The sequence below is a fragment of the Palaemon carinicauda genome, chromosome 1 (genome assembly GCF_036898095.1).
Source record: "Palaemon carinicauda isolate YSFRI2023 chromosome 1, ASM3689809v2, whole genome shotgun sequence".
Lineage (NCBI taxonomy): Eukaryota > Metazoa > Arthropoda > Malacostraca > Decapoda > Palaemonidae > Palaemon > Palaemon carinicauda.
In genome coordinates this window covers 188,625,570-188,645,332 of record NC_090725.1, presented here as the reverse complement: position 1 = coordinate 188,645,332, position 19,763 = coordinate 188,625,570, and the positions used below count along the sequence as shown (strand labels likewise).

The following is a 19,763-nucleotide window of genomic DNA, read 5'->3' as shown; positions in this document are numbered from 1 at the left end:
GCTTTTGCTCAGAGAGTTTATGCCTCAACTGAAAAGGAGTACAATTTAACCATAAAAGAAACACTTTCTGGTACAACTCAGGAACATAAATGGTGGTCTACCCTTAAATCTGCACTCTTTGGTGTAGATGCAACAGTTCCTCCTTTACTCAAACCAGATGGCTCAGTCACTCACTGTCCAAAGGAAAAGGCAACCCTTTTGGCTGATGTTTTCGACAGTAAACAGAGTAATGAAAAACTTGAACTTCCTCATTCCTGTTTTCCTGAGGCTAAACTAACTAGTTTAGCTTTTCGATCTCGTGAGATTAAAGCTCTGTTGATGGACCTTGATGCCTATGGAGGTGTAGACCCAAATGTTATTTTTCCTTTGTTTTTTATAAAGACAGCAGATTTCTTAGCTCCAAAGTTATCTGTTATTTTGCGCAAGTTAGCAAGAAGAGGAGCTTTTAGCACTAGTTGGAGAATTGGTAATGTTACTCCTCTATGTAAATGTGTTTGTGGTAGCTCAAGTCCCACTGATTACCGCCCAATTTCCATAACTCCCATATTATACAAAGTTTTTGAACGTCTTCTGGCAAAACGTCTTAACAGGTTTGCTGAAGGTAATCATCTACTCTCTAGTTTGCAATTTGGTTTTCGTAAAGGCCTTGGAGCATGTGATGCCCTTCTTACAATCTCCAATGCTGTACAGAAATCCCTTGATTGTGGTCGGGAAGTTCGTATGATTGGCCTTGATTTTAGTGCTGCCTTTGACCGTGTTAATCATGAGGCCCTTGTTTTCAAACTGAAACAGTTGGGAGTGGGTGGGTCGTTTCTTAGCATTATTATTGATTTTTTAAGTAATAGATCTCAAAGAGTTGTTGTTGATGGGCACCATAGTGATTATAGGAATGTGATATCCGGTGTTCCACAGGGTAGTGTTCTTGGCCCATTACTTTTCATACTATATACACATGACATGTGGTTTGGCCTTGAAAACAAGCTTGTTGCATATGCAGATGATGCTACTCTCTTTGCATCAATTCCATCCCCTGAATGTAGATCTAGGGTTGGTGAATCCCTTAATAGAGATTTAGCTAGAATTAGTGCATGGTGCAAATTATGGGGTATGAAGTTGAATCCTAACAAAACTCAAAGTATGATTGTAAGTAGGTCAAGGACGGTGGCTCCTCAACATCCGGATCTCAGTATTGATAATGTTTCTTTAAATATGTATGACTCTTTCAAAATTTTAGGTGTGATTCTCGACAGTAAATTTACTTTTGAGAAACATATAAGGTCTGTGTCTTCTTCAATTGCACAAAAAATAGGCTTATTGAGAAAGTCTTTCAAGATTTTCGGTGATCAATCTATTCTGAAGAAGTGTTTTAATTCTTTCATTCTACCTTGTTTTGAGTATTGTTCTCCTGTCTGGTCTTCAGCTGCTGATTCTCATCTTAATTTGTTGGACAGAAACTTACGGTCGATTAAATTTCTTATTCCTGATCTAGATATTAATCTCTGGCACCGTCGTTCAATTAGTTCATTATGCATGTTGCATAAGATTTTTCATAACTCTGACCATCCTTTACATTCAGACCTCCCTGGACAATTCTATCCTGTTCGTAATACTAGGCAGGCAATTAATTCTAATAGCCAGGCCTTCTTCATCACGAGACTCAATACTACGCAGTATTCTAGAAGTTTTATTCCAGCTGTTACCAAGTTGTGGAATGATCTTCCTAATCGGGTGGTTGAATCAGTAGAACTTCAAAAGTTCAAAGTTGGAGCAAATGCTTTTTTGTTGACCAGGCGGACATGAGTCTTTTTATAGTTTATTTATGACATATTTGTTTTTGATGTTGTTAATAGTTTATATATGACATGTCTGTTTTGACGTTGTTACTTGTTTTAGAATGATTTATTGTTAATTTGTTCTCTTCATTTATTTATTTCCTTATTTCCTTTCCTCGATGGGCTATTTTTCCCTGTTGGAGCCCCTGGGCTTATAGCATCTTGCTTTTCCAACTAGGGTTGTAGCTTGGATAGTAATAATAATAATAATAATAATTACAGAATATATTAGACTGGCTTATGAAAAATAGTCACTATAAACCTTAGGCTAAGAATATATATACTATATATACAATTAATAATCCTTAATGAAAATAGGGCATGACCATACATCAGTTTTAAATCCATTCCAAGGATTGCAGAAATATACTTTAAATACAATTCATCTCTTCCCACAAAGAGGAAGGGATACCCCAATTATTTGGAAAGAGAAGAAAACTAGTTTTGCCTTAAGTGAAAATAAATTATTATTGATCCTTTGGCCCTGGGGCCTTTAGGGAAGGGGAGCCATTGTGGACATCACTAGAATGCTGACACTTGTGACACACTGACACACCCTTCACCACTGATACTACCAAGGAGATACTGGTACTGGGGAACCTACCTGAAAGGCCTAAGGAGGTCAAGACCCCCTTAAGTCACACTCGTCGTCAGCGGTAGCACAAATAGAGAAGATCCTCCAACCTCCGATAGGGTGTGGCAAACAAAGGAACCCCACATGCCACCAGAACCGGAAAACTCCTCAACATACATCTGTGGGCTCCTTCCTCGTGTTGTACACTCCCAGAGGTATGAGCTTTGGGAGTAAGAGATGGGGCAGCAAAAGTAGATACACTCGATGAGCAGAAGGAGGAAGCAAAGCTCTCTTCCTCATGCACAAAGCATATGTCTGCCACAGCAAGGAGGCCATGGCCTACACTCAACACACAGGGATGATCAAGAACAATTATGCCCCTAGCAAGAGTATAGAGTGTGTGGATTTATAACCGGTTTAACAAAGGACACTAGATGTAAATTCCATTTTCCCACAAACGAGTGTCTTCCTACACAATAACAAACAACCAGTATTTACTTACTGAAAGAAAAGAAAATGAAAAGTTCACTTGAGGGAGAATCATTACGTCCATCCTCAATGCAGCCCAAAACATAATTGCAGAGACTTTGACAGGTAAGGGGGCAGGGCTCCTTGTCCTCGCTCCCATATGTCGCTTAACTGCTTGTTAAATGGTTCAACGAACGTCCAGCTCTTGCACTAAAACATATTCCCTAAATAAAGCACGACAGTTTGTATCCACATAGGAACAAATATCCTAGTAGTAATAACTTTCCCTTGGCAAGACAGTAAACAGTTGGATAGAAAACAAAATCATGACACGCATTATGCTAAGTATCAGATAATCAAATTCAAGCTTAGTGATATGGTATGCGTGAGCCAAAAATCTATTTCATTTGAAATAAAAAAAACTAACAACAGCTAAGGGCACAGAAAACCATGAATAGTACCAGCACTAGTTATGTATATGAACAAACTAAATACTATTTTGCCAAAGTTAACATTTAACCATTGATAAAGAAAAATAACTAGAGCTCTGAGAAAAAAGGGTAGTTACTCTATGATGTGTTAAATTGTAAAAAACAATAGGTGGTTGTGATTACCAGGCATAGAGATATTTCTTCTATTTAACAATAAAAGCTCACACTTTGTAGAGATAAGCAAAATGACCTATAGGTAAGATTCATCAAAATCATTTCTGAAGTGTAATTTGTATTTATATGAATAGTTTTAAACATATTTTTAGCTTAACCAAAATTTTTTAAAGCATCTATTCATCTATACAAGCTTTATAGGTAATAATTTAATAATAAAATGAGCCCTTTCAATGGCCATGAAAATAAAATTTCAATATTCAAGGGTTGCTCATATATTCATAGTAACAAAATCAATTCAAAAGATTTTAATAAGAACTTGAATCTGAACTAAAACAGATCAATCTGATATATCAAAAATTATGTTACTCCTACTAACTTGACTATCTTGTGGTGGTAACCCTGCCCCATAATCTAAGGCTTCACCCTGTGAGTCATCGCGTGCCATGTAAGCACTTAATCGCTCCTGAGTTAGAAATGCTTGAACAGGATCAAAGTCAGCACAAACTGGTGTAATTGCCTCAGCCTGTATGTATAGTAATAAAAAGTATTAGTATAACTGCACAACATGTTTTGTAATTCCCACTACAAAATCATAAAACAAAATTATAACAATGTGGTTCCTTGAAAATGTTCAATTCTATAGAGGGAAGATTAGTATCAAAACTAATCTAATTGCATGTTACCCTTGCAGTGAATAGGAGTTGGACCACTGCAGAGAAATCTTGCTTATTAACTCTGAGTTAAAACATTTTCTACTGATAATGAAAACTAATCCCCAAGGTCTTAGAACAGTCATCTAAATAAAGTAAGGATTTTTAATTTACAAAAAACATACAAAATAAAACCCTAACATTTCCTAAAAACAAAAATCTATCCAAAGGAGACTTGGAGTAAACTTTTTTGTACTGAAACAGGATATACAACAAAGCAAAGGTATTGTGTTATGTTGTTAACGTGGAGAAAAGCTAATTCTGAAGCATCAGGTACTATCGGTACAATTAAAGTCAAGACTATGACCTGGATCATTTAAGTACCATCTCCAAGATGTCACTTATAACTGTAAGGGTATGGTTTGAAAATTTGCAGTATACCATGTCACAGAAAATCTACAGATATGCATTAATTTCTTAGCTATAGCCACTACACGTGTAATGGGAGGGAATGATACCTGAACAAGTTCCTCCAAATTCTTAACTCTAGAAATAATGAGTAATGCATATTGTATACAGGGATATATACTGTATGTCACCTTGTACATACAAGTAACTTGAAATTCTAGAGCAGGTTCTCTACTTTTCAACAGTATTTTGGTGATAAAAAACAGATGCTACTGCTAACTCAACCAAAATTTACTGCAATTTGGCATTAGTCTACCAGTTTGGGATTGTATAACCGCGCAATGATAAAAGGACAGAAGTAATTTCAACAAGATTGCATATTGTTTATAAGAGTCTGACCCATGTTTTTAATACACACACCTCATGAGACAAAGCCCAGATGCTGTAAGTGTGACGATATTTAAACCATACAACATATATTTTGTAAATGTAGAGTTTTTGAAAGACAAAGGGAGTTTAAGTTTTGGTAATGAATCATTATCTGACATTTTATCGGATTCAGAATTTTTTTAAGAAACATGGGTTTAATAATTAATATTTAGATATCTACTATGTTTTTCACAGATTTTTATCTCTAAATTATTTTTTATCAATTAAAAGTAATATATGTTATACTATATTTCAAATTTGTGCCAGCTCTATAGGAGTCAAGTTTAACTCAAAGGAAAGGTAAATCTCCTCCTTTAACACAGTCTGCCTTGTTAAGATTCCATAATGGCAATCTTTGTAAAGGCGAACCCTTGTTGGTGTTTATAATGATTGGTGCATGATCACTAGTACTAGAATCATCTAATGTCCTCCAATTGAAATTAAGAAGGCAGTTAGAGCTTGCAATTGAAAGGTCAATGTATGACAAGGTACCTGTCTGAACATGGAAGTGCGTGGGCTCTCCTGTATTAAAGAGTCCGACATCCTCATTCTCCACAATTGATGAGATAATATTGCCCCTTGTGTTTGCCAAAAAATCGCCCCATAAAGGATGTCTACCATTCATATCTCCCAGTAAGACAAAATGTTGAGGGAGTTGTTGAATGACCTCTACTAAATCATCATATAAAATATTATCATTTGGAGGTAAGTACAGAGAGCATATTGTATATTTTCTCCCTATATCAATTTGTACAACTACTGACTGCAGAGGTGTACAAATAAACATGATATTTTCATTATAATATAAATTTTTGAACATACTTAACCAGTGGATATATATATAGCTAACGTCTCTGACGTCACGGCAGAAAAATTCAAAACTCGCGGGCAATCGGAGATTGGGAAGCTAGATGTACTACTAGCGCCACCACTCGCCAGGATACTGGAACCATTCCACAAGTCCTCAGGTCTTCTCTGCCCATAGGTCTCTAGAGGGGCGGAGGGGAGGGAGTTTAATTACAGGGTATATATATCCACCGGGTAAGTATGTTCAAAAATTTATTTTATAATAAAAATATAATTTTTAAACATTTGACTTAGCTGGTGGATATATATATAGCTGACTGACACCCTTGGTGGAGGGTAAGAGACCAGCGTTAAACATCATAGGAATATAACTTAAGAGTTTAGATAAAAAACAAACTTAAGGGTTCGTACCTGATAAGGAAGCTGACTTTTATGATTCTCTGCCTCATTAGTCCGCTATCCTTATGAAGCCCAGCGATCCACTCAGGGGGCTGAAAGACCTCTAAGAGCTGTCATATCTGGGGTGAACACCCCTATGACAGGACCTCAACCAATACCCTTGATCTGGGCGCTCTCAAGAAACAAGTTTTACCACCCGCTAAAATAAAATGATTGCGGAAGACTGTCTCAGTCTCCACATACAACCAAAAATATTATAGTTTCAAGAGAAGAAAAAAGGTATTAGGATTAAGGGAATGTAGTGGTAGAACCTTCACCCACTACTGCACTCGCTGCTACGAATGGTCCCAAAGTGTAGCAGTCCTCGTAAAGAGTCTGGACATTCTTTAAATGATGTGAAGCAAACACAGATTTACTCCTCCAGTAGGTTGCGTCCATAATGCTTCGTAGGGATCAATTTTGCTTGAAAGCCACTGAAGTTGCCACATCTCTGACTTCACGTGTTCTTACTTTCAGCAATCTAAGGTCAGCCGCACCGCGGTGAGCGTGAGCCTCTCTAATCAAGAACCTGACAAAATACGATAAGGCGTTCTTTGACATCGGTAAGGAGGGCTTCTTGACCGAACACCATAAGGCTTCAGACTCGCCTCGTAAATTTTTGGTTCTGTCTAGGTAAAATTTAAGTGCTCTCACAAGGCACAGGACCTTCTCTATCTCGTCACCAACCACATCTGCCAGGTTGGGAATCTCAAAAGATTTCGGCCATGGATGGGAAGGACGCTCATTCTTGGCCAAGAAACCAAGTTGCAAGGAGCATACTGCCTTTCCAGTACAGAAGCCGTTTTTACTGAAGGCATGAACCTCACTAACTCTCTTTGCAGTCGCTAGGCTCACTAGAAAAAGTGTCTTTGGGTGAGATCTTTAAAAGAAGCTAAGTGTAAAGGTTCAAATTTCTTAGACATAAGAAATTTCAGGACAAAATCCAGATTCCAAGCTGGTGTCACTATCCGATGCTCCTTGGAAGTCTCGAAAAACTTGAGAAGGTCTTGAAGGTCTTTATTGTTAGAGAAGTCTAGGTTCCTGTGCCTGAAAACCGCAACCAACATGCTCCTGTAACCTTTAATGGTAGAGGAGGAAAAGTTACGTTCACTTCTAAGGTGTAGCAGGAAGTCAGCGATTTGGGCTATAGAGGTATTGGACGAGGAAATTGAGGTGACTTTGCACCAATCTCGAAACACCTCCCATTTGGACTGGAAGATCCTGATGGTAGAGGATCTCCTTGCTCTGGCAATCGCTCTAGCTGCCTCCTTCGAAAAGCCTCGAGCTCTAGAGAGTCTCTTGATAGTCTGAAGGCAGTTAGACGAAGAGCGTGGAGGTTTTGATGGAACCTTTTCATGTGCAGTTGCTGGAGCAGATCTAACCGCATTGGCAGGCTTCTTGGTATGTCCACCATCCATTGATGTACCTCAGTGAATCATTCTCTTGATGGCCAGAGGGGAGCAACCAATGTCAACTTGGTCCCTTCATGAGAAGCGAACTTTTGTAGGACTTTGTAAAGGATTTTGAAGGGGGGAAACGCATACACTTCCAGGTGAGACCAGTCCAGCAAGAACGCGTCGATGTGGACCGCCTCTAGATCTGGAACTGGAGAGCAGTATGTTGGAAGCCTCTTCGTTATCGAGGTTGCGAATAGGTCTATGGACGGACGTCCCCCATATCCGCCATAGTTTCTCGCAAACCTTCTGATGCAGAGTCCATTCTGTGGGAATGACTTGGTCTCTTCTGCTGAGGCAGTCTGCCATCACGTTCCTTTCTCCCTGTATGAACCTTGTTAGTAAGGTGATGTTTCTCTCCTTCACCCAAACCAGAAGCTCCCTTACAGTGAAGTAAAGGGACTGCGAGTGGGTCCCGCCTTGTTTGGAGATGTAGGCTAACGCTGTGGTGTTGTCTGCATTTACTTGCACTACCTTGTTTTGGATTAGTCTTTCGAAACTTTGAAGGGCCAAAATAACTGCCAGAAGCTCCTTCTGGTTGATGTGAAGACTCTCCTGGTCTTTGGTCCATAGGCCCGAGCATTCTAGTTTGCCTAATGTTGCTCCCCACCCCGAGTCTGAGGCGTCTGAGCACAACACATGGTCTGGGTTCTTGTGTGCTAGAGAGAGGCCCTCCTGAAGTCTGAGATTGTCGTCCCACCATTTCAGGCAGCTCTTGACTGTCTCTGGAAGCGGAATGGTCACTGCTTCTAAGCCCTTCTCCTTGTCCCAATGCTGGATGAGGGCGAAGATTGAGTCTCCCTAGGGAAACAAAAAGCTCCAGTGACGAGAGTGTTCCCAGCAGACTCATCCACTTCCTTACAGAATAAAAGCTCTTCCTTCGGTAAAGACGAATCTTTATGAGAGCTAGTTCTAGTCTTGTGGGCGATGGAAAAGCCCGATAAACTAGACTCCGTATCTCCATCCCCAAATAGAGCATTGTTTGAGATGGGGTCAGTTGAGACTTCTCCTTGTTGACTAGGACACCCAATTCCTTCATAAGGGCCAAGGTCCATCTGAGATCCTTCAGACAGCGATCGAAGGACGACGCCCTGAGTAACCAGTCGTCTAGGTATAGGGAGGCTCTGATACCTGTCGAATGCAGGAAGCTCGCCACGTTCCGCATGAGCTTCATAAACACAAGAGGAGCGGTGTTGAGACCGAAGCACAGAGCTCGAAATTGGAAGACTTCCTTCCCGTATACGAACCTTAGATAGTGTTGGAAGGTCGGATGAATAGGGATATGGAAGTATGCGTCTTGGAGGTCTAGAGAGACCATCCAGTCGCCCTCTCTTACTGCTGCTAGCACAGACTTGGAAGTCTCCATTGTGAACTTCGATTTCAGAATGAACGCGTTGAGCGCGCTCACATCCAGCACTGGTCTCCAACCCCCTGAGTTCTTTGGAACTAGGAAGAGGCGGTTGTAAAAGCCTGGAGACTGGTGGTTTAGTACCTTTTCCCAGCCCCCTTTTTTAACAAAAGGGACACCTGTAGGCGCAAAGCTTGTCTTGTTGCGTCCTCCCGGTATCTGGGAGAGAGATCTATCGGCTCTTGGACTAGAGGGGGTTTCTTTACAAAGGGTATTTTGTACCCCTCCTTCAACAAGACGACTGACCACTGATCTGATCCTCTTCTCTCCCAAGCCTGCCAGAAGTTCTTTAATCTGGCCCATACTGCTGTCTGAAGTTGAGGGCAGTCAGACTCTGCCACGACTTGATCTAGCTCCCCTCCTTTTACCTCGTCTTCCATCAGAGCGAGAGTTGCCTCTGTTGGAGGCTCTATCACGAAAGGGAGGAATGAACCTAGATGCAGGGGTTTCCACCTTCTGTCTGCTGCCTGAAAACGACGAAGGCAGCACCTTGCGAGCCGTTTTAGATACCAGGTCATGGGTGTCCTTCAAGGCTAGCGATGAAGCTATTTCCCTCACAAGCTCTTGGGGTAAAAGCGAATGAGTATGCGGTGCAAACAGAAGCTCCAAGATGGCGCTCATTCCTATTTCAGTAGCGATTGCGCACTGTGGTTTTCCCTGTTATCTAATGTTTTTTATCATTATTGAGAGGATTTAATATGCAATCTTCAGCTGCTTCTGCCTCTGGAAAGTTGAGTATTTAGTCTTTACAGTGTATAATTTTTAGCTCCTGCTTCACAGTGAAATTAGTTTAATTTAATGTGTTTTGGAGCTTGGCCAGTCACTGGAGGTGCCATGGGCGCTGTCGTTCGTTATGCATGTGTTATTTAGTTAACAGAACAACATTCCCGGTGGTAATAGCATTAATAAATAATTATGAAAGCTATTTAGGCACAATTATACTAGTAAAGATATATTATGCATACAAATTTCCTCTTCCTTATGTCGATCGGATACGTTAAGAGTTTCGGTGACTTAGGTAACCGAGATCTTGCCTTGCACTAGGCTACCTAGCCTATGCGCTTTAGTATACTTTCATTATCCCCGGTTACCCTCGTGTATCGTTTTACCAATTCAACAGGAGATAGTATGTCTCCTAGTATTAATTATATAACTCGATACTCGTCTCCTGTGGAGATTTAAGGGTAATCCCTACTTCCCTCTGAGTGCCGCCATAGGCGACAACCCTATCTTAGTCTTGCCATAGAGTAGTTCACTCAGGCTTGACTAGGCTAGTGTTTTCTGTCTCCCACCCTTGCCGGCGAGTATGCCGGCTTGGGTTTTCGACAAAACCTCAGAGTATTCAGTCTTTCTACCGGCGGCCGAGTAGTCACTCCCCTGCCGGCTTAGAGCTGTCAGCATAGGAGGCTAAGCCTCCCTAGGCCGCACTTGAAGTGGTAGCATGTTGCCGCCACCTTCTCCCCTGTGGTCTAGAAGACTAGTCTTGTTTCGGCAGACACTAGGCTGAAGAATAGATATTCTTCTGCCGCCTAGGATGGCGCCGATACTGAAACAATGTTTCACTCTTGTGAGGAAGTGGCGGCGATCCTGCAACCTTCTTCTACACTTGATACAGGACCCTTTTCCGTGCCCCTCTCTGTCCTTTAGCGATGGCTTAGCTATCGCAATCCTGTGGCCGTTGTCCTGCAATCTCACCACTTGCTGGGTAGATTGTGGTGCCGGCCGGGCTCCTTACATAAGCAGCTGTATAGTCACTCAGTCTTTCCCTTATGGACACAAGGCTCCGGGAAATGTTGTGCCAGCTGTGACGGCTGCCAGTGGGAGACCCCTCTGCTACCGAGTGTTCTTCAGTCCTCTCTTGGACTGCCATCCACATTCCTGAAACCGGCAATGACCGGCAACGGGTCTTGTGGCTGGATGGAAGCTTGAATGATGCACTCTCCCATTCCATTTGAACCCTCATTCTGGAGGAAGGCAGTAAGGTTATATAATTACACCCTTATTTATTGTAAACATACATTTTAATAAGGCAGCCCTTCACTCCATGCTTTCTCTCTCTCTGTCAGCTAGTTCCGCCAGGTACTAACCCAGCCAGCAGCATGTCGGCTGGACCAGTGAGTCAGATACTTACTCAGCCGGCGGAAATGCCGGCCAGACTGTGCCGCCAGGTGCTAGCCCTGCCGGCAATATACCGGCTGAACTACAGTATATGATTATACAGTAGCCAGTACATTTGCAGTATAGTATATACTGCAGACAGAAAACTATAGTATATATCATACAGTAGTTATTTTCCAACATACCTTGTGTATCTTTGCACAGTCTATTGCTGAGACCAATCCTATATTGAAAGAATAGAATTCCTTCAATATTCTGATTAGAAATCAATTAATAACTTAACTCCACAATATTAAATAATTTAAGAAGGGTCAGTGGTAGTGTACACTTTTCAATCCCTAGAGGTTAGAACCCTTCTCTTTTGAGTTTGCCCTGATAAAGGAAACTTTATAACCTTAATATTGGGGGGGAGGTCACAGCAATTGGCTGGAAAGGATCCACAAGTATGTGTCTTTCCTAATTTCTTTCTAGCTTACTATCCTAAGCTATAATGGTTAAAATATGGTATTTTCATTTTAAAATTAATTTTTAAATATACTTACCTGGTAGTTACATATATAGAGCTTAATCCTGACGAATCTGCAGGATTACGCTATATATATGTAACTACCAGGGAAGTTACATATTTAAAAATTAATATTTTGCATTATCTGTTTTTCATGTGATATAAACAACAGCATACTCATTTAATTTTCCTTTCTTTACAGGAGGAACCCCAGATGGAAATGCGATGCGCTCTTCTGCAACCATAGGAGTAGGAACTTCTACGGTCACAAAGCGTGCAGGTCTCATGCCCTCTGCACCATCACTACCGAAACCGTGCGGTACTGGGACCCCAAGACTGCAATATCTGCCGGACCTTGGTGACCGAAGGTTTCGACGACCCCAAGTCAACGGAGTCGAGGGATGCGGCACGAGAAAAGCTGAGCAAGTGGGTTCGAGGGTTCCAGAAGAACTCTTCGGGACCATACCTACCTAACGATAGGATGCGTAGCTTGCTGTTCCCGAAAGCGGGTAGTGACATTGTCGTGCCCCAAGCATGACCCGGACCTCCCTGCGTCCAGATTGCCATCGAGACGGATGTCAGTGAGGCGTTGCAAAGCATGGACATCCACCAGGAGGAAAGGATGTCGGAAGTGTCTACGGACACTGAAAAGGATCTACAAAAGGATGATCCCGAGGAGGAGTCTACTCTACCTCCGGAAGAAGATGATGATGTCGAGTCGGAGTCCCTTCCGTCTGTGCTGGCACCGGAGCCGTTACCCTCGACATCTTCAGCTTCTACCCCTCCATTGGACAACATGAGCCAGACACTGGCCCATCTTAAGGCCTTAATGGAGAATATTTGCAAGCAAGGCGAAGCAAGGTAAGCGAGACTCGAGAGAGAGCTCCGTGAAGCTCCACTTACCGCCTCCCAAGGGTCCTACAAGCGACCCAGAGTCCAAGACCTCCCAACCAGCTCCAAAACCAATCCCTGGAGGTATGCGGAGTTTATGCAGATTACTAACGGCAAACTCTACATCTCACAGAAGATGGGAGCCGTCCCCTTAGACGACATCCAGTTTTGGCCAAGCTCTAACGCTTACCCTGATTGCTTCATTCAACTGAAGCATGAATTAACGGCAAAAGAGGAGACAGAACCGAAGGAAGTCATGGTTTTCGACCACAATAAGGCACAGGCTCTCTTATCGAGTAGCCTGAAAAAGCCGGGCTATTCAAACTCAAAAGTGTCCGCCTTGAGCAAGAAACACCCTATCTTTCTTGCTCCTGTTTCAAAAGCCTTCCCCTTTACATCCAAGGCATTTAAAACTGTTGCCAAGGCAGTGGAGGCAGGCAAACCATGCTCTAGAGGAGTGCAGGCCTTTGTTGTTAGCCTTGCTCATGGAAGAGAAGGAATGGAAGGAAGCCCACCTAACCTTCTCAGTAGGGAAACTGGACGCAGATATCGCTGGACAACAGTTTAGCGAGAATCTCCCTAAACTTTCTGACTTTCTCTTGCGCAAGGAACAAGAGACGAAGGAGAGACTTGCTGCATCCTTATCCCTACAAAACTGCATAGAGATGTGTGCAGGCTAAAGAAGTACCCCAGACATGCTCATGGTCCTGGCCAAAATGCATATGGCCACCCAAGTAAAGGACCTGTATGCTTTCATGAAAGCTAGGAGAGCCTGTAGAGAGTTCGTATTCGCTGCTGCAACAGTGAAACACGAACCCAGGAAGCTGATATCTTCTAACATCTGGGGTAAAGACCTCTTCCCGAACTAAGTAGTCAAAGAGGTAGTTGAGAAAGCAACCACGGAGAATAAGGGCACCTAGTCAGTCGCCCCCTCTCCTCCTACCTAGGATTCAAGTTACAGAAGATACAGTATGTTCTCAGAGCCATACCCTTCAGACTAAACATGGCCCCAAGGATCTTCACGAAACTTGCAGACGCAGCCGTGCAACAACTACGCCTAGAAGGTGTTCAGGTAGCAGCGTACCTGGACGACTGGCTGGTGTGGGCAGCATCCGAAACGGCTTGTCTGCAAGCATCCAAGAAAGTGATCCAATTCCTGGAACATCTGGGATGCAAGATCAACTTCAAGAAGTCTCTCCTCTCTCCAGCTCAAGAGTTACAATGCTGGAAATCCATTGAAACCTGAGGTCACACCGCCTCTCCATTCCCTCAGGGAAGAGGAGGGAGATCGCAGGGTCTGTCAAGAGACTGCTGAAATCCGACAGGATCTCAAGACGCCAACAGGAAAGAGTACTGTACTGGGCTCTCCAGTTTGCAGCAGTAACAGACCCAGTGCTAAGAGCACAGCTGAAATATGCGTCAGGAGTCTGGAGAAGATACGCATCAAACGCTCGAAGAGATCTAAAAAGACCGATACCGGCCTTACTACGATCACTTCTCAACCCGTGGTCGAAAGCCAAGAGCCTAACGAGGACCATGCCCTTGCAACCACCTCTGCTGTCGGTGACCATCCACACGGATGCCTCTACGGAAGGATTGGGAGTTCACTCCCGTCAAAGGAAAGTCCAAGGGACTTGGTCATCTCTGTACAAGGCCTCTCACATCAATATTTTGGAGGCCATGGCAGTCCTCTTGACGTTGGGAAAACTCTCACTCGCAGATCAGTCCACATCAGGCTGATCTTGGACAGCAAAGTGATAGTGAGATGTCTGAACTGACAAGGCTCGGGATCGTCCCATATCAACCATGTGATATTAGCCATCCTTTGTCTAGAGAGATGGCACTTATCAGCAGTTCACCTACAAGGGTTCCGCAATGTGACAGCGGACGCTCTATCCAGGCTCAAGCCGATAGAGTCAGAATGGTCCCTAGACACAGACTCATTCTCCTCCATCTTGGAACAAGTCACGGAACTGCAGATCGATCTCTTCGCGACGAGCGACAACAAGAAACTACCTCGATATGTAGCCCCATACGAGGACCCTCTAGCGGAGACAACGGACGCTATGTCCCTCGGTTGGAACGAATGGACTCGGATTTTCCTGTTCCTTCCATCCAATCTCCTGCTGAAGGTCCTCAACAAGCTGAGATCCTTCCAGGGAACGGCAGCTCTAGTGGCCCTCAAGTGGCCCAAGAGCAATTGGTTCCCTCTAGTGATGGAACTGAAGCTGAGGCCAATCCCTCTACCGAACCCAGCACTATCTCAACGGGTTCAGAAGTCGACTGTCTTCGCTTCATCACAGAGAACCCAAAACCTTCATCTCATGATTTTCTCGCCTTAGCGGTTAAGAAAAGGTTTGGGATCTCAAAAGGCAGTACACTATAGACTTCTTAGAAGAATACAAGTCTAAGTCAACTAGAAGACGATATGAATCGTCTTGGAAAAAGTGGGTTGCTTTCGTTAAAGCAAAAGGACCAAAAGAAATCTCAATAGACTTCTGTCTGTCCTTTATCCACCTTCATGAACAAGGTCTGGCCGCCAACACGATAACTATGTGTAAGTCAGCCCTGACTAGACCTCTTCTATACGCCTTTCAAGTGGACCTGACGAACGAAATCTTTAACAAGATCCCAAAGGCATGCGCTAGACTTAGGCCTGTAGCTCCTCAGAAGCCCATTTCATGGTCCTTGAACAAGGTCCTACAGTATGCTTCATCTGTGAACAATGAAGATTGTTCTCTCAAGGATCTAACCCAAAAGGTTATTTTTCTATTTGCTATAGCCTCAGGGGCTAGAGTTAGTGAAACAGTAGCCCTATCAAGAAATGAGGGCCACATTCAGTTCACAGAAGTGGGAGAACTGAATCTCTTTCCTAATCCAACCTTTCTCGCCAAGAACGAGCTACCCACTAAGAGATGGGGTCCCTGGAGAATCTGCCCTCTGAAGGAAGATGTCACTCTGTGTCCAGTAGAGTGTCTAAAGGTCTATCTTTGAAGAACTTCAGACTTCAGGGGAGGACAACTCTTAAAAGGAGAAACTTCAGGATCAAACTTATCCCTAAAACAACTGAGGGCGAAGCTCACCTACTTCATTCGCAGAGCGGATCCTGACAGTACACCCGCAGGTTATGACCCAAGAAAAATTGCTTCATCACTGAACTTTTTTCAGTATATGGACTTTGAGCGTCTTCACTCATATACTGCATGGAAGTCATCCAGAGTGTTCTACAAACACTATGCACAGCAAGTGCACGAACTGAAGCATTACGTGGTGACGGCAGGTAGTGTATTAAAACCTGTCATCTAGAGCTGCAATGAACAGTGAATTGATTGGGACTATCAAATAAGGTTGAAAAGGTGTTGACACTTCCAGTGCGATACATTTTAAGTAGGTGTCACCATGGTGACACAAAGACTGTTCAAAATCTCAGGTGTGGAATTACTGTACACAGATAACACTTGTGCCGTGTGTACACAGTACACAGTGTTGATAGTATACAACATTTACAGAAAATTATATTAGAAAATTTTATCAAAATTTTTAAATTTCAGAGTGGCACTATTCATTTCTTCCCTTTCAGGGAGAAAACATTTTCTGTATACGTTGTACGTATAATTCCCTTAACATGTTACACTCGTTATTCCATTTGGTAATTTATTCGAAATAAATGTCTATTAGAGTGTAATTGCGTCTTATTTTGCCTTGCAATTAGCACAATAAATATGGCCAGAGTTCTCTTACTTATTCAACTAAGTAAACTTCATATTATTATATGCTTACAAACAATGGATATAGTTGATACTTAGTCGTTCCGACAACATATACAAACCGTGAGACTTTTGTATATCTAGTTGATACTTATGTTTGTTCATACAATATATGCAAACCTTGAGACCCTTTTCTACTGTCTAGTATGACTCTTCCCTGCAGGGGGCAGGAAGCCCTAACATTGTTCCATGATTAGTGATATTGACGTATAACGCTAACGTCATATATCTCAATGGTCCGGATGACCATAGAAAAAATTGTCCCAAGGTTAAGGCACTAATGAAAATCCAGATACAGTACTTTCAAGTAATTCTCTGGTACACTTCCATCAGGACGACATGGCTTGAGCCCAAAAATCGTATTTTGAAGCGAAGCGAAAAATCTATTTTTGGGTGAGATGGCAATGTCGTCCTGAAAAACCCGCCCTCCTTTTTCCGTATAAGAAAAAGTCTTAGGCAAGATCCCTCCCGAAACTACTATATCTGTAGCACCATGCTCAATGCTACAAGGAATGAGCGCCATCTTGGAGCCATGTAGTAGTATGGGAGGAAGGGTAACCTTGATAACGGCTCCCCTTCAGTTTAGCCACTTTCCCCCTCAAAGCAAAAACGCTATTTGGGGTGAAGATTGCTATGTGTCGTATCAAGATATACGTCCCCTGATTTTATGCGATATCCTTAAGAGAAATTTTCAGGATATTCGCACCAGGAGTTAGAATTCTGGAGACCTAAAGGTCAATTCTCTGGGAATATCACTGTAGCCAAATATCCCTCAGAAAGCTACCAGTAGGAACCTTCCATCAGGACGACATGGCCATCTCACCCAAAATAGATTTTTCGCTTCGCTTCAAAATCTGTTTTTACGTTTGTGTTTTTCTTTTTGTCCTTTTGACCTATTTGTAGAGGCATATGGTGGGCCTCAACTTGAATTTCTGATTTATTCAGTTTATCTTCTGGTTCATTAGAAACATCAACAGACAAAATATCATATTTATTGATGTCATAACTTTAATGTTTCTAATGGAGGGGGTGAGAGAGATGGAGGTCTCTCTCTTTTATGACTTAATAGATGGTGGGATTCTAGGTTTTTGCACCTTTCCCACTACAGGTGCATCAGGTATGTTGGTTTTTAGTGGAACCTCCATCAAATCAGGCAAGGACATGGCCTGAGAGAGGTTTGTGCTAGTTTTTATAATGGGGGACGAAGGCTGTACAGAAATGGGCAATGCCTTGGTGTTAATACACCGTGGTAAACCCTCAGGAGGTAATATGCTTACCTCGTCATTTGACATTTTATTAGACGGCACATTTCTTTTTCTAGAGCTATTGGCAGTACTAGGTGGGTTTAATTTTAATGCCTTAGCATAGCTATTTGATTTATTTAATAGTCTTTTGGCATATCCCACACTTATATGTTCCAAACTAGATTTGTTAAGGGCACCTTCTTCCAACTTATACAGCTCGCAGCTCTTGTCTGTAAATTTATGATTCAAGTTGCAATTTGAACACCTCAATCCAAGTGCACATTCTCAATGGTAAGATTTGGAGCAAACCACATATTTTCTCACTTTTGCAAACCTTAGACGGGTGTCCAAATTTAAAACAATTAAAACACTGCAATGGCTTCTGCTTGAATGGTCGTACTTTAATTATTTCGTTTTCAATGGTAATATGGAAAGGTACATAAGCATCCTGGAAAGTAAGTATAATCATTGATGTTCCAGGAATCTTATGCACTTTCCATACATTTAGTAGACACATGGACAGTATCTCCTCCTCTGTATATTCATACAGATCTCTGTTAAAAACTACAGTACTTCCCTTCCGTAACTAAAATTTACGTGGGGTTTGACATCTAACTTAATATCATCGTTAATTGTAGTTAGGTTGGACAGTATTACAGATTGTGTGCTTGATTTGGCATGGATAAGGAAACTATTTTTTCCAAAAGGAGATACAGTGGAACCTCTACACACGAACGTATCTACATCCGAATTTTCCAACATCCGAAGTAAAATTTGAGTAATTTTTCGACTCTACACTCAAATTTTATTTCGACACGAAGTATGCAATTTTCGTCGTACCGGTTGTATCCGAATTTTTCGACATGAGAAGTACAATTCGAACACGTTCCTAATCTACACCCAAATTTTTTTTCGACACCCGAAGTAAACAATACCCGTACGCGTAGATGGTACTCATAGCGCCGGATGTATTTTAATTTCCGCCGATAGAAGGCAGCACTTCGACCTCGGAGGGACCCTCAATTAGCATGGCTTGGGTCATTCCTCTGTTCTCGTCGGCTTCGTGTGGTTGTGCGCTGTGCGTTCTGCTATTAACTGTATTTTAATCGTGATTTTTTACGTACATCCTTTTACGGTTTTTTACGTAAAGCATGGGTCCTAAAAGGCTTAGTTTCGCAAGTGGTAGTGGTAGTGGTGAGAAAAGGAAGAAGGAAATGCTTTCTTTAGAAGTAAAGCAAGAAATTATTGAAAAGCATGAGCGTGGCGTCCGCATGAACTTGCAAAAGAATATGGCCGAAATATGTCGACGATCTCGACGATCTTGAAACAGAAAGAAGCCATTAAAGCAGTGAAACCTTCTAAGGGGATCACCATCATTTCAAAACGTCATAGCCCTGTCATAGAAGAGATGGAACGACTTCTGCTAATCTGGATCAAGGACAGAGAGGTTGTTGGCGACACCATCACCGAAACTATTATCTGCGAGAAGGCGCACACCACCTTCACTGACTTGAAGGAGGCGAGCTCTCGGGGTGATGCTGGGGAGAGTTCAACCAAACCTTCCTTAGACGATTTCAAGGCATCTCGTGGCTGGTTTGAAAAATTTAAGAAACGGTCCGGGATTCATTCAGTTGTTCGCCACGGAGAGGCTGCTAGTGTGGACACAAAGGCTGCAGCTGACTTTGTGAAGAGCTTTGAAAGGACCGTGCAGGAAGAAGGCTACGTAGAGCAGCAGGTGTTCAATTGTGATGAAACCGGGCTGTTTTGGAAGAAGATGCCCAGTCGAACCTACATCACCGCCGGAGAGAAGAAATTGCCTGGGCATAAGCCAATGAAGGATCGGTTGACTCTTGCCCTATGTGCCAACGCTAGCGGGGACTTTAAAGTCAAGCCCTTACTGGTTTACCATTCAGAGAACCCTAGGGCCTTTAAGGCACAGAATGTGGATAAGGACCAGCTTCATGTTTTCTGGCGATCCAACTCGAAGGCCTGGGTCACTAGGCAGTTCTTTGTCCAATGGGTTAACCAAGTTTTCGGTCCTTCTGTGAAGAAGTATCTTCATGAGCAGAAATTGCCTTTAAAGTGCCTGCTATGCCTTGACAATGCACCCGCTCACCCCCCCCCCCCCACCCCCCCGGCCTTGAAGATGATATCTTTGAAGA

The 19,763-nt window shown here is 42.5% G+C and overlaps 1 protein-coding gene across 3 annotated transcripts in view; it reads right to left on the bottom strand.

Moving 5' to 3' along the window:
* The window catches only part of BORCS6 (BLOC-1 related complex subunit 6), a 230,074-nt gene that overhangs the window by 148,317 nt on the left and 61,994 nt on the right, over positions 1–19,763 (bottom strand). For all 3 annotated transcript variants that reach the window (XM_068386632.1, XM_068386617.1, XM_068386625.1), the window contains one exon: positions 3,859–4,005. In XM_068386632.1, coding sequence (XP_068242733.1) covers positions 3,859–4,005 — 147 coding nt within the window. The remainder of the gene's footprint in view (positions 1–3,858; positions 4,006–19,763) is intronic.